Source organism: Podarcis tiliguerta (assembly GCF_965153285.1).
Source record: "Podarcis tiliguerta genome assembly, chromosome: 12".
NCBI lineage: Eukaryota > Metazoa > Chordata > Lepidosauria > Squamata > Lacertidae > Podarcis > Podarcis tiliguerta.
Window position 1 is genome coordinate 45,304,711 of NC_139545.1, and position 14,445 is coordinate 45,319,155.

Below are 14,445 nucleotides of genomic sequence, written 5' to 3' on the forward strand. Positions count from 1 at the left end.
CTCAGCCTGTAGAGTGTTTCGTGATACTCGGAGGACTGTTGTATCAAAATAAATTGTACTGAATCTATGTTTTGACTCGTTTCTTTAAGCAAAGAAAAATCAATTTAACGTAACACTGGGGAAACAAGCCACATGGAGGATGTTCATAACCTGTGTAGCAAGATGCAATTAAAGATTTGCTTGCGCAGAATAGGGTACGAAATGGAAACGTACAAATACCTGTCAAAGCCACTTTTAAGTTATACACTTCAAAATGTAGGGTGCATTTTGTAACACAGAGAAGTCCCATTTCCTACAGCTAACTTGGCTTTCTTCCTGCCAGCCATGGCTACAACTTTTTCAGACCCACAGAACACCTTGAACGCAAACACGCCATATCTTAAATTTTTAACCATATATTTTTATGACGGTAGGGTTCCTGTTGTGACCCACCTTAGATCAGGCCATGACCCCATCAGCTGAGGACCATTGAAAATGACAGCTCCGCATCTCATTCTTGCATTCTTATCTGTAATGTCTAGAAATATGCAAAATGTGATTAACCTCAAGCTGTGAATTTTCCTGACCCATAAGCAACAGCTAGTTAGTGGAACCGTGGTAATGAATATCACTGTGTTGTTTCTAAATGTTATAGATAAGGAGGAAAAGGACCCATAGGCTTGTTTCTTCAGCAGCAGCCCCTTGTGCCTGAACATCTAGTTCCAATTCAAAGAGCAGAAGAAATTGGGGAGGGGGCGGGAATTCACCTGAAATACCGTATTTTTCGCCCTATAGGGGGTGCCAGCCCATAGGACGCACCTCGTTTTTTGGGGGGGAAATGAATAATAAAAAATTATTCCCCCCCCCAGCCGCGGGGCTGGGGCGGGGGAAGCCTGAGCTTCCCCCGACCCCAGCCCCCAGAACAGGCTGCTATTCGCAAGCCTTGCGAGCCCAGCGGCAACTCCCACCTCTCGCGCACCGACGCCTCTCGCTCTCCAGGCTTCAGCGAAAGCCTGCATTCGCCCCATAGGACGCACACACATTTCCCCTTCATTTTTGGAGGGGGAAAAGTGCGTCCTATAGGGCGAAAAATACGGTATATTGGGGGAAATTCCACTTGGCTGCTTTCACTTAAGACATAGAGAGCAAGGTGAGACTTGCACAAATCAGGTCATTTAGAGCTTATTAAAAACACGCATTCGGAAACAATGCTGAATGATTTAATGGCATTTTCAAATTGCAACAAAGACACACATTGAACATCTAAAAAAACACAATCAAATCACCAGAATATCAGTAAACAAAAAAACAAGTGGTTCTACACTGACATACAAGTACAGGATTTTCTTCCTCTGCGGAAGTTGGTTTTCAAAGACTTAGGCATCAAAATAAGATTCTTCCAATTTCTGAAATAGGTACAGATGTTTTCATTTTTAAAAAAATGATGTGCACTGTTTGAAGACCACATATACACAGAGAAAGACAGACAGACACAGGTCTTTGTGATTTGCCCAGTGATACAGCGATCTTATGCAAAACTAAGTTTCAATACTGAAAATATGTAACAGTCACTTTCCTTCTATGTGAAATGCAAGACATAATTAAATCAACACTCACAGCAGTTATTAGAAGACCTGTTCATTATCATGTGAAGACCAGAAAATGTGAAATGTATAATTGTTTTCACTGCTACCATTCACCTACTGTTGGGACAGGCACCTGTTGCCTCAACACAACACTTAACTAACTTGCTCCTTTCAATGAAGCCAAGACATGTGGCTGAGTGGGAACAAGCATGTAGATACCTCTGCTACAGGAGGTTGGTCCTTTGGTGATATATAAAGCTCAGTGACAGCGGGCATCAATTTCACGCTCCGCTGTTATTTCATATGTATTTTTAAAATGTAAAGACTCCATTCATATGAACTGTCCGTGCAACTGGCACCCATCATCTCTCACTGAAGGTGGAGAGCTATGAGCCCAAGCCACTCAATGTGTGATTCCCAAGTCAATGAGACCACTGAGAACCCAAGCTCTACCCTATGGCAGGTCTAGACATTCTAAAGGAGTTTGTTGCATTCAACTGAAATGCCTGCAACACCCATTAGCTAGGGAGCACGTAGGCAAAACATTGTCTTTTAACAATGATAAATAAAGGAGTGATGTGGCAAGATTGCTGCTCTCGACAATGCTTCCCCATCCAGTCACTCTGTGACAAGACCCAAATAGAAGCACATGCTGCAAAACGATATAATAAAACATGCAATAAAGCCATCCACAACTCATTTGAGTTTTGCCATCGAGTATGGGTAGAGGATGACCCGGATTAGGGAAGCGAAAAGCGGTATCTCTTATGGATTTTAAATCAAATTCCAAGTCATCATTTACTTATCATTATACATTTGATAATATAATCACAAGCCTCAGTCATTCACTCGTTCCAGGCTTTAGTGCTACATCACAGATCCTTTTGCCCCAAACAGATCAAGCTATTCACTTATTATATGCTTCTTGGATTAATTCTCTTCTCCATAAACTACTTTAACTCCTATATGACATGCTATAATGTTATGCCTCGACTTGCTATGATTTCAGCACTCTCATAAATGGTGCCTCCACTCTCTCCCCTAGAGTCAGCTTCTCAAGTTCCTATTGGACAGAGCTATGGAACACAATAACTGGAGGAGGAAGAGGAGAACTGATCAAGGAAGTGTAACTCAAAGTAATGTAGGGGAATTAATTTTAAACCTTTTATAAGCAACCTACATTACCACTTTGATTATTTTGGCTCCAACCCTGAGATGTGGACAGAAAGTTTAGAGAAGCACTGACTGCCCTCAGCTGCAAATACAACATCTATGAAGGAGTCCTAACGTACGGTCTCATTAACCTTCTTCAAGACAGTTGGCTATCAGAGGTGCTTGGGAATATTAATCGCACATATCAAGCTGACAACACAACTTAGGAAGAGCAAAACCCATCTAAGGACCGCCTGTCGAAACAACACAAGGACCTTCATTCCAAGTTAACAAGTTATGTCTTGACAAAGTACAACCTCGAAATTTGGTATGATTGTCTTCTACTCTTTAGGACAGCACATTGGAATGAGATCCAAAGTGTGTTATCAAGGTTAAACAGCAAGATTCATAGTAGCCCCACATTCATTTTTGAGGTAGCACACTTAGTTGCAATGGCCAGGATCCAAAGAACAATGTTAGCATGACCAAGGGTTGGGGCATGTCCAACAAGCTTCCTTACTTTTGTGTTTGAACAGCAGACCCGCTCCCGAGCACAATGCCATATTACAATCTGCTTCTGACAGGCCACTTAATTTCAGTAGTAGCTTGCCACGTTTATTGGCATGTATAACTAGTCTGATCTTTTGGATCTCTGGCATAGTGTTGTTGGCCCGAAAACAGAACATTGATGGGAGAGGTCCCATTTTGAAATATGTTAAACACAGGTGCATTCTTTAAAAAACAAACAAACCCCAAAACCCTCAAGATTTATTCTCTCTTTTTTATAATAAAAAAAACTTCACAAAATGTAGCAATGTAAATCCTTCTTAGATATAGGCCTCACATTCTCTAGGAAATTTCATCTGCCGCTTGTGGTTTATAACAGCTGCTATAAACTAAAGTGCTTAAAAACTTGCTCAGATTGCCGTGATTATAATATTTTGTAGTTTGCAGTTATGTAAAATACCAAAACACAGAATGGTGGCTCCAGCCAACAAAGTAAGGGTGAACCAGTTAGTTCTTGAAATGTATAGGAATATACGCAACATGGCAAACCAACATTCTATGCCCAATGCTTTTAAAAAAACTGTATTTTTCCCTTAAATTGGGAATTGAAATAAATACTCCAATAAATAAATACATTGGAGTGCTCAAATCAGACTCAAATACTACACTGGAGTGCTCAAATCAGCAGGAGTGCTCAAATATAGATGGGAGGGGAAATCTCCACCATACTTCTGAAATTCACCCTTCATCTTAAGTTTAGCCCTATACGCTCCTTAATCACAAGGCAGATATGTAAAATGATGAGGGAAGGCAGACTATATATTCTTCACAATAAGTACACAGAATTCACATTTAAGTCAAACATAATGCCCTACTGTTCATCTAGGCTGAATAACTTATTAACACTTATATGCTCCATAGGAAAGCCATATATCCTTCTATACTCACCAGTGGATGCCAAGTTATAAAAGTCCATATGCAAGAATCTAGCTTCTTTGAAAAGGTCACATATTTTTTCTGTACATTTCATGCAAACTGTGCACAATGTGATAACAACATTTGCAACACACTCCCTTTCAAGGTGCACCTTTTATGTTAACAGCAGACCAGCTTACAGGAAAGTCTGCACAAAAAAAGTCTATGGCAACAAAACTGAGGGGTCCGGGGAAGAATTCTTTCAGCATCTCATTTTTCCTGAAGCAAGGCAGGAATATTGATGTTCCACCCAATAGCCTGCCGATCAAATCCACAAGTGAACAGATTGCAGATCGGGTGGTCTTCGCTCCATGCTGAACAGCAAACCATTCTTCTATGCCCCTGGGAGAACAGAAACGGCTGCGTTAGAATATTGGCTCCCCTACCCGTCCCTGCCTCAAATCAGCCACTTCCCCTTTCCACCTCCAACATTTCAGGATGAAAAGGAGAAGTGCAGGGAGGTTATGAAAGTTCTTCATGATCCTTTTTCACCCCTTGGCATTTCCAACTCTGGGGGTGCAAAAGAGGTGGGGGAGGAAAAGGCTTTCAAAGTTCCCCTGAACTTCTCCTTTCCACCCTCAAGGTTGGAAGTGGAAAGGGAAAGCAGGGACTTACAGTGAGTTACAAGCCCTCCCTATGTAGAAGCCCAGATTCCAGTTTATCTGAGGGAAGTACTGGAATGGAAAACATTCATTTGCTTCTGAAATAAGAACCTGAAGGCCATGGTTCATTTCTGCCAATGGCCCCAATCAAAAAGAAGGTTCTTATTGGTACTGTGAAGTCGCATTGTGAAATCACACTGAGATGTTCCTAGAAAGCAGTTCATAATTAAATGAATAATAATCCTGCTTTAAAGGACAAGACTTTGAATTGGGCTCAAAAACAGGCTTAATCCAAGGCAGTTGTTTTACACTGACAAGCTGTGTTCAATATATGCAACTTGACGACTGTTAAAGACATTATCTTCGGATCAGGTATTCTGCTATCAATATTTCTAATTATGCATACACACAGGGAAAAGAGGTTGGGAGCAGGGATCTTTCTTACATATAGAACTCAAAATACCGGTACCTGTCTGTTGCTGCGAGGGAGCCGTGCTAATCGCACTCCAGACATGTCAAATAATCTAACCTGCCGGTTGTCATGTGGAAGGGCAATGATTCTTTGGCCGACACAAACATTAATCCTGCACAGGAGAGATAAAAATAAGCTAGGGAGCTTGACAAATGAGAACCGACAGTTGTTCAAGTTCACTGAAAATGATTTAATTGGAGGTTTATCTTGTACACATTTCCCGCAAATACATGTTACTTTATTTTTGCAACAAAATCAAGTACTGGAAAAACACTTGTTTCTAAAGATGACGATGATCAAAATTCACACTGCCGCTGCCACGACACACAGCAATGCAGCAGAAACGGCATTGCAAGGCTTTCCTCATGCACACATGAATTTTCTTGGGTTCCCATCACCACCAAGAACTAAGGAACGTTTCAGAAGGTCATACATCCAAATAAAATGCTTTAGCTGAATGAATGAGAATCTTTGGATCTACGCCTTTGGACTTAGGCCTGTTACATAAATTCAGTTAATTGTTCCTGCAAATGCAAATATTTTCAGTCATGCAAAACAGTCAAAAAACTAAAACAAAAATTCTAAGGTGCACCAGACTAAGAGGCCTGAAATTGGTTTTGCTTTGATGTCCACAGAATGGTCCAAAAACATATGATAGCTTTAGCTCTGGAACCAAGCTCTCCACTCAAATAGGTAATGCTTAAGAGCCACACGCTCACTTTGGGATACAAATTCAGTAACTAGTCTGTCCTACCCAGAATGTATGTGGGATCCCCACTAAGAATTTGTAACTGATTTGCACGCAATACTCCACCTCTCTACAGTTCTCTCTCTTTGAAGAGCCCAAATGTCATGGGCACCACCATTCTGAACATACTGTAATAGTTTCTGCAGAAGCTAGGCCCCATGACTAAAACAGGACCACTGAGATGTCTAAACAGAGTTGTTACTCTGCTGTACATGTACATCATTAATCCGAAAGACATAGCACCCATTGTGCCTAGTCTAACATTAGCAAAAAAATAATAATAATTCATGAAAATCAAGCCAATACCTCCTATATTTATCCAATTGGACTTTTTGGCCTTACCTGTTAACTGCAGAATCTGTGCGAATAGTGGCAATAGGCGACCTCATATTTTTCAAGTCCCAGACTTTCACAGTACGGTCATCACTACCCGAAACAACATTGTCTCCCACAGTGAAGACAGCTGAAGTCACAGTACTTAAAGGGAGGGGGAAAACATTAGAGCCATATTTAGCATTATTACCTAAAATAGACATGCCATTTTTCACTTTTACAATACAACACAATGGGGGGGAGGGCGCGGACAGAAGCAAACTTTAAATCCAATGATTTTAAAACCCTAACAAGTGAATTACTACTGGAAACACAAAGTTTGTAGCTAAAAGCTTCAGAGCACCGAGATCAATCAACAGCATCCCTTATCAATCAAGAAGTTTAATATTTTTAACATACAAGTACATGTTAAATTAAGGCAACTGATCTCTTCCATAAGAGATGAGACTTCATAAGATATATAAAAATCACCCTTCAGTCATAAGGAAAAAGTGGAGGTCATGTTTTTGTGTTGTGCCTATTCTAGATCAAGATTTTTTAAAAAAATGCCATGTTTGAATTACTATTAGCAAATCAAGGATCAGAGGATAAAAATATGTAACCCCAGAAACCAGGAGCATGTTATCTATTACATCTGAAAGGACAAAGACTGAGGTTTTAAGGTATTGCTTTAATTCTAGTCTACAAAGCCTTGAGCTTGTTTCCACCTACACAGCACGCTAACAAAGCCTTTCTTTCCCTCCCCTGGTTCATTACAGTGTGCTTCTTAGCTCAATTTCTATGGATCGCATTTAATGACCTATCCTGTATAGCTTGAGGGTCATGCACATCAATTGCTCAGATTTTAGTAATTTTAATTTAAGGTGTCAAGTTGCTCCTGTCACTTCTATTGTACTGTGAGAATTTGATTTCATGTCCTATTCAGCCTACTGATTGAGATTAGTATTACCCAAGTCACAATGGACTAGTATGTGCAGGCCCTCTTAATTTAAATTGACATCAAATTAAAGTCTAATTAGATCCAAACACCATTATGTCAGTGGTACGAAGTTTTTTAATGCTGTATCCGAGTGCCACAGGGTAATTATGTGGCAAGAACTAAAGGTCTTCACTTGAGCTTTCCGAGCCCAATACCCAATTACAGATGCCTATGCGCCTGACCTACTGTGGAGGCACAAGCAATTAAGAACAGCCACAGAATCTATGGAAGATCTACACATTCACAGCCAGGAGAACGTCTTCGTCTCCCAAACTATATGCATTACATACGGAAATAAGTCGCGCAAGCGGAGCATTTCACTGTTCCACAACGTACGACAATAGATTTGATTCTTTCATCATGCATTAAAATTATTCATCTAGTTAAGATTTAAAAGCTTGTATTTTCAAGAAACCATTCAAAGCTCTCTGCTTTTCAACTTCTTCTGCTCAAGGACCTGAACACTTTCCCCCCCCCCCCACTTGTTTAAATTTGCATCTCAAACTGCATCCCAAAAGGTTACAGTATAGGTTGCATGTGTTGTTGTTGTTGTTGTTGTTATTGTTGTTTGAAAAAGACAGAAAAGACCAGAGATTAACTCTTTACTAGCAGTACCTTTATCTTATGAATGCTAGATAACCGAGAAGATCAAACACAGCTAGTATAAAGATTTTGCACAGAAGAAGTAGATTTTAAAAACATGTAAGATTGCATTGTATCACAAGTCCATTTAATCCAGCACTGCATGCTCCATTTGGCAGGGGGTCTCTCCTAGGTCTCTGAAAGAAGCTTTACCCATTTTTGCTCTCTGAGGCCCTGTTTATCCAGAGATGCCTTGTGTATGCTAGAATGGATGACTGCCATATTTCAGTGATTTTCTCAAATGTCTTGTATGTATGTATGTATGCATGTATATTCAATAAGATTTCTTATCTACCCTTCACCCTAAGGATCTTGAGTGGGTTACAACAATAGAATATGCAATTATAAAAATAACTAAAACCATTACAATTATAATGCACACCGAACCCCTTCCAAGCAGAATGGAACGGAACAGCTGAATTGGATCTAATCAGATTTCTGTTCTGTTTAAATCCCTTCTACTTCCAATTTGTGCTTGCCACTCTCCACCCGCTATTTTCCTGAAATTCTCCATTGGGCAAATGTACAACAATCATTTGAACCTCTCAGCAGCTTTGGATATACCCTTTGGTCATATCACTGAGTGAAGTGCTGAAGTGTCATTCAAATGCAAATTACACTCTGCTCTACCACTTATTCTCAACATCATCCCAGGGAGGCAGTAGAGAGGACAACCCAATGTCTGGCATTAGTTCAAAGTGGATTGGTGTGAACAAGAGGGAGATGCTGCTATTCAAGAGTGCTAAAAATCTGTAAGGGTTCTGTGGCCTATTCTAGGTAAGGTTGCATTCGCCTTAAAGGTCTGGGTGGTTGGTTTGGGTGCTCCTTGGTGCAATAATTTCCTCACATATTCAAGTGAAGAGGACTGCCTTTTGCCAACTGGTTTACAAGCTGTAACCATTTCTAGAGGAGACAGGCCTGGCCTCAGTTATCCATGCCTCAGTTATCGAAGCTAGATTGCTGCAATACTATCAATGCGCAACTGCCTTTAAAAGATAGTCTGGAAACTTCATGTGATGCAAACCTCTTTACAGTAACATACTAAAACCTAATAGCAAATAGGAAGGCACATGGGTGGCTTTCATTTCAAAGTTGAGAGAATACAGTTACATTGATTTCAGATACCAGAGTAAGGTCTCAAGAATATTTATTCACCATAAATACCATGTCTTAAGCTAGGTGTGATATGTGTATGTTGATTTGGCTGTAAATGTGTGTGTCTATTGTACATTAAAGAGTCTCATTTTGAAAAGGGGGCTCTCAATAAGTATAATGGTCTGTTAATAATTATTACTAAAAGCTGAATAACCTTGAAGGATGCACACTTTGTATTTCTATGTAAATGAAATACTTCCCAAAGCACTCCCAAATCTTCATGTATGAGCTTTCCTTTATTCATAAACTGAACACCAAGAAAATCTGTTTCCCTTGCAAGCACTTTGGAGTAAATATAGTCTTTAAGAATAATAAGAGTAATAAGCTGTAACAGGAAAATCAAAGTTTCTTATGGATCTAAAGACTAACTCAATGCACTAATGCAATTTCTTTTAACTAGGGAGCTGGATTAGTTAAGTCATTAGAAAGATAATAATTCCACATGTGGTATCATGGAATCTGATCTGTAACCAGCAAGAGTTGGCTGTTTTTAGTCTTACAGCTCTGGACATGCTGACACCTAGTGACTTAACTCCTAGGTGTCATGGGCTTTGAAGACACTCAAACTCTGGACGCAAGGGAGAAATGTGCTAAGAGGAAGGCAAATCCACACCGTGATCAACTCCCATCCAGAAACCAATGTCCCCACTATGGAAGGACATGTGGATCCGGAATTGGCCTCCACAGTCACTTACAGAATCATTGTTAAAACCGTGTTTATGGAAGACAATCTTACTTGGCTACGAGTGATTGCCAAAGAAGAAGAAGAAGAGGAGGAGGAGGAGGAGGAGGAGGAGGAGGAGAAGAAGAAGAAGAAGAAGAAGAAGAAGAAGATACTTAACCATAATGGTTAGGCTCTAATGCTTCTGAATACCAGTTGATGGAAACCAAAGAGGGGAAAGCGTTCTTGTGCTTGGGTCCTGCTTGAGAGGCCATAAGAACAGGATAGTGGACTAGTTGGCCATTGGCTTGATCCAGCAGGCTCTTCTTATGTTTATTTCAATTGATTGGATGGCTGCATGGGTAGCATAAGAATATGTTCATTTTTAACCTCACTCACCTAGTAAGAGTCGCCACTGCCACTTCCCTGTTCACTTCACGTATCTAATGAAGTAGTCTCCTGCCTACAAAAGCTTATGAACCAATATATTTGTTAGCCGTTAAGGTTCCAGCAGACACTTGGCTTTAAAAAAAATAAAATTGTATATACTCATGCACGCAAACACCTGCCATGAATTATTTCAATGAGCAGGAAACATCCTCACAGATTGTTCACTAACTGCATAAAGACATCTAAGCAACCTTTTAATTACCATGCTCCTTTATAAGCAGTCTTTCAATTTAGGTCCTCCACAAATGGCACCTCATGGCACAACACTGCCATGGTTGTCCCAAACCGATTACACCTTTCAGCTAGTTTAACAGGTAGCTTTCTTTGATATTGGACTACAAGATTGCCGTTCCTGCAACAAACAATACAGGAGCAAGGCCAACTTTTATACATATGGACAAAATTGGAGGCTTTAACTCTAAAGTCAATGGAAAGCAGGGGGTTAAGTAAAGCACTTGATTTAATGTGTGGAGGTTTATTGACAAAACACATACTGCCCAAAGCTCAATCTGTGCCGAATCTGGAACATTTAAATACAGAACTGGGGGAACAGAGGGTAAATTAAGATTTCCCCCACTTTCTTCTCACTCAATGCTGGGTTCTCTAGCAACCGTGGCCAACTTAAAACGGTGGTTAACATCCCCTTGGCTAAATTAATGAAAAATGTCAACAAAAGATCATTAAGACTCTGTGTTAATGGAACGCTAAAAGACATTAGGCTTTTCATAACTCACGAGTGGGTGACAGGTATCTTTGGGCATAAAAAAAAAAAGTTGGCAAAGAGACAGTAATCTCACGACACCCTTAAACTGTGGGTCCCCCACAGGGAACTTGGTGTGCTACTACCATTCTCTGGAAAAACTTCAGACTCTGCCAAGCCCCGGCAAAACTCATTTATCTTGTCGTAGAGAGCAGCCGAGCATACACTTCCAGCTGACAGAGTGGCACTTTTTCACCACACACCACTGCCTGATCTGGAACATTCTGCTCCCTCCGTGGGTCTCAATCAACGGAAATACTGTAATGCTAGCACTCCTCATTAGGACTAACAGCTGTCTCCCCAGTCACACAGAGACACAAAACTGTTTTGCATAACAATCTGCTGAAATTTCACACTCATGGGGGAAAAAAAATATGATGCAGAGAATGCTGGACCATGAAATGCTGATGCGGTGTGCTGTTTGGAAGCGCTTCAAAAAAATTAACACTGCAGTGCCCATTTCACTCGCACAGCACGATATTTTAGAGAGGGTTGCCGGTGCATTGTGGGGGTGGGGGTGGGGTGGAGAGAGAACCAGATAAATCCATTACATTCTGGGAAGAGGTATGCCTGCTGCAAAATGCTAACGTGTCGAGGCAGAGATTGCAACTGGTTTCAATGGTAGTTCGTGAATAATGACCATTTCCCTAGCATGAAGAAATCCTTATGGATCAAATGGCAAACGTTAGCAAAGTTAGCCATTCAGAAACATAATGCTAATGGTGAAGAATACATGCAGAAACATTTGGCGGGCGGGCGGGAGAAACATGAGGACGAACTCTTGAGTGGGGGGAAGTCAGCCTGACCAAGTTGCCAACCATCAGAATATATACCCCCACCCCACCCCCAAATCATCGTTAAAATGAATGGGGGCTTTTGAAAACAAGAAGCTCCTATGTAAGTTGGCTATATTCTGTTATCAAAGGACGCAGTAATGGTGAGGAATGCACAGAGCTATGCCATCGCTGATGAAGCATTCTAGGCAGATTGGTAGATGTGGACACATATGTCCTATATCTGACACAGCATATGTAGAGAACCAGTAACAAGAGGCCTACTGTCACCTATTCCATGGAAGTGAAATCAGACTGGGTGGGAAGAAGAAGAAGAAGAAGAGTTTGGATTTGATATCCCGCCTTTCACTCCCTTTAAGGAGTCTCAAAGCAGCTAACATTCTCCTTTCCCTTCCTCCCCCACAACAAACACTCTGTGAGGTGAGTGGGGCTGAGAGACTTCAGAGAAGTGTGACTGGCCCAAGATCACCCAGCAGCTGCATGTGGAGGAGCGGAGACGCGAACCCGGTTCCCCAGATTACGAGACTACCGCTCTTAACCACTACACCACACTGCCCTGTGGACCACTGCCCTGGCCTCCCACTGCTCCAGATCCTTCTGTGGCCAGTTAGGTCAATACATGTGTACATGTGTCAAAGCACATCCAAAGCCTTGCTGTTGTTATATGCATGGATACAGAGGAAGAAATGGGATTTAAATGTTGAATATCTACCTCCGCATAAATCTAAGCTAAAGGGTTTTCTTTCCAAGAATCTAAGAAATGCCAAGGTTCCCAAAGTCTCATTAGGATTTTACTTACAAGCTACTATACCATACAGACCAGGCAACTGTTCAAGATAAACTGAAACATGTATGTGTCATTAAGGAAAAACACCATTCTTCCCTAACTACTCCTGTCACAGAAAAGTCTTAAATATAGATTTTTCACCCCACAGATAAAGATGAGTAACTCACATTTTGTGGGGAGGTCACTGCTTTCAAACAATAATTCAGTCTTGAGTACACATGCACTTATGTATTAGAGTATTCAATGAGACCAAGTGATTATACCCAAGATCAGGGCATCAATCTTGCATTTCTCTACCGTGTACAAGCTTCCTGGCCTACAATGTTAAAATGTTTGCAGAAGCTTATGTATGAATTTCCCTTTTCAAAGCAACTAAGCCTGCAATCATAACCACACTTAACTGGAAATAAGCCCCACTGAATTCAATAGGACTTACTTCTGATTAGAAATGTTTAGGATTGCAATGCAAATTCTGATTCCAGTTTTGGTCCTTTCTTAGTAAACATGCATTAGTAAGATGTATTTTTAAAAAACAGAATCTCATCCTGGTATCCTTATTTTCTAGCAAGAATAAACACAGCTGAATTTTCTTAGCCTTAGTCACACTCTCCCTTGCAAACACCCTCTTATTATCCAGTGTTGAAAAACTTGCCATGTCAAGCCTTGTTTTATATTTTAATCCTGAAGTACTACATACACCAGTATCATGTGGAAGTTTCCAACCATCACTTTCTTACATCAAGTGTCACCAAGCCACAGAAACAAACATTTTCTACCTGCACTTAATCCTTCATGCTGATCTTTCTTATCTAGAGGGAAAAAATATGTGTTTCTAAAACATACAAATTTAAGCTAAGGCACCCGAAAAATCTTACTGAAAAAAAACCTTGTAACTTAAATTTTAAAAAACTAAACCGCAAACTGCTTTGTTTTATAGTCTACATAGCTAAGCTTCCCATTCTTTATAGAAACTGCGTATGCCTGAAATGTTAAAGATAGTGTTTTTCAGGTTTAAAAACAGAATTAAGGCGCCATCTGCTGGAACACATCCAGATTATTCAACCCAGATTGGTTAACTAATTTTAAACCACAGCTGTAGAAGCATAGGTTGCATCTGTAAATCTGTAAATCAAAAGCTTGAAATTTTGCGGTTTCCCACTTGTCTGGGGCAGCAAACATGCCAGCCCTATCTTTCAGAACAAAGAAAACTGCACAATTTCACAGAAGAAACTGGATGAAAGCACCTAAGGGTCCCATAGATCACTTAGGTGTTTTTTTTAATGTACCAAACATATTTTGTGTTATCTGCTTTTTTTACAACAGAAAATATATATGCACACACATTAAAATGGAGTAAATAGGCACAGAATAATCAGACTGGATCCAAAGAACTGTGAGGAAGCAAAAGCTCCTCTGCAAATACTCAACACGAGGCTTCACAGTGCAAGATTGACACAGGCAAGTTCAGCTTCCACTTGTGCTAGATTCTTTGTCTTTAGTTTTACTTTTCTACATGAGGTGTGAAACAGTGCTTCTGTCACTGGGAAGTGCCACCCATTTGCGGAAGGGATCTAATCAATTAGAGATACAGATATATCCAAACAAAAAGGACTGTGAACTCTTTCAGTACGCGATAACAGCAGCAAGAATATTAATAGCCCAAAAATGGAAGCAGGAAGAACTACCAACTCTGGAGGAATGGAGAATGAAGCTAACGGACTATGCACAACTGGATAAGTTAACCGGGAAAATTAGATATCCACGAGATCACAAGTTCATTGAGGACTGGAAAAAATTTTCGGAATATTTGAAGAGTGTATGTGATGAGCAAACAACGCTAGTTGGTTTTAAAGAAGCTTTGTG

The 14,445-nt window shown here is 40.4% G+C and overlaps 1 protein-coding gene across 5 annotated transcripts in view; it reads right to left on the bottom strand.

Moving 5' to 3' along the window:
* Positions 1-1,183: 1,183 nt before the first annotated feature.
* Positions 1,184-14,445, bottom strand: part of WDR37 (WD repeat domain 37) — a 50,643-nt gene continuing 37,381 nt past the window's right edge. For all 5 annotated transcript variants that reach the window (XR_014503674.1, XM_083406577.1, XM_083406575.1 and 2 more), the window contains 3 exons: positions 6,364-6,498; positions 5,271-5,385; positions 1,184-4,541 (listed from right to left, as the gene is read on the bottom strand). Coding sequence is in view for 4 of the 5 variants with exons in the window: in XM_083406577.1 (XP_083262703.1) it covers positions 4,410-4,541; positions 5,271-5,385; positions 6,364-6,498 (382 nt within the window). In the remaining variant the exon portion in view is untranslated. The remainder of the gene's footprint in view (positions 4,542-5,270; positions 5,386-6,363; positions 6,499-14,445) is intronic.